This window comes from Microtus ochrogaster, unplaced genomic scaffold (genome assembly GCF_000317375.1).
Source record: "Microtus ochrogaster isolate Prairie Vole_2 unplaced genomic scaffold, MicOch1.0 UNK21, whole genome shotgun sequence".
NCBI classification, from domain to species: domain Eukaryota; kingdom Metazoa; phylum Chordata; class Mammalia; order Rodentia; family Cricetidae; genus Microtus; species Microtus ochrogaster.
In genome coordinates this window covers 1,448,794-1,449,765 of record NW_004949119.1, presented here as the reverse complement: position 1 = coordinate 1,449,765, position 972 = coordinate 1,448,794, and the positions used below count along the sequence as shown (strand labels likewise).

At 40.7% G+C, this 972-nt stretch overlaps 1 protein-coding gene across 1 annotated transcript in view; it reads left to right on the top strand.

Annotated features, from left to right (window-relative positions):
- Positions 1-972, top strand: part of Ecd (ecdysoneless cell cycle regulator) — a 23,884-nt gene that overhangs the window by 1,987 nt on the left and 20,925 nt on the right. Inside the window, 1 exon segment of the mRNA XM_026789542.1 lies at positions 1-252. Coding sequence (XP_026645343.1) covers positions 15-252 — 238 coding nt within the window. The 5' untranslated portion in view covers positions 1-14.

Genomic DNA, 972 nt, shown 5'->3' with positions numbered 1-972 from the left:
TGCAGACCCTGTAAATGCTGCATGAGGACTCCTGTCATTTTCAAAGAATGGAGGCCAATATGAAGCTTGCAGTGGTAGAAGATGCTGTGGAGTACTGTCTGTTCCTGATGCCAGATGATGCAAGAGACACAGTAGAACCCAAAGAGATTCTTCAGAAGTACATTGAAAGAATAATGACCCACTTTGCACCTATACTGGTGCCTTATATCTGGCAGAATCAGCCTTTTAATCTCAAATATAAACCTGCCAAAGGTAAAGTAATCCTTCCATTTGCTGTTGTCAAAGAGGTTTATACCTATAACTTTTAAAATTAGTGATGTTTGCCCATATCCATGCAAGCCCCTAAATTTAAATATATACCATATAGATCAGAATGTGGGGATTGTGGCTGTTGTGAACTTTAGTTATGATGCCGTACTGCACAGGTCCAGGTTTACCCTTTCTTCACTCATGGTTCCCTTTTACTACTCAGTGCTTGACGTTCATTGTTAATGCGGTACATTGCATTGATTGAATTCTTAAATTTTTATTTATTTTATGTGCATGGGTGTTTGCCTGCATGTATGTCTGTGCACTGTGTTCATAGTGCCCTCGGAGGTCAGAGGAGGGCATCAGATCCTCCTCTGATACAGAGGATTGTGAGCCATCATGTGGGTGCTAGAAATTGCACCCAGGTCCTCTGGAAGAGCAGCCAGTGCTCGTAACCACTGAGCCATCTCTCCAGCCCCCTTATTGATTGATTTTTATATTATGAGTCATCTTTGTAGTCTAAGAATAAATCCCACTGAATTGTAGTATTATAACCTTTTCAATGTGTTGTTGAATTTTATTAGTAAGCTTCTCACTGTTGTGACAAAAATACCTGAGAAAAATCAGCTTAAAACTTATTTTAGGAGGCTTATTTTAGTACAGGCTGGCCTCGAACTCACAGAGATCTGCCTGGCTCTGCCTCCCTAGTGCTGGGATTAAATG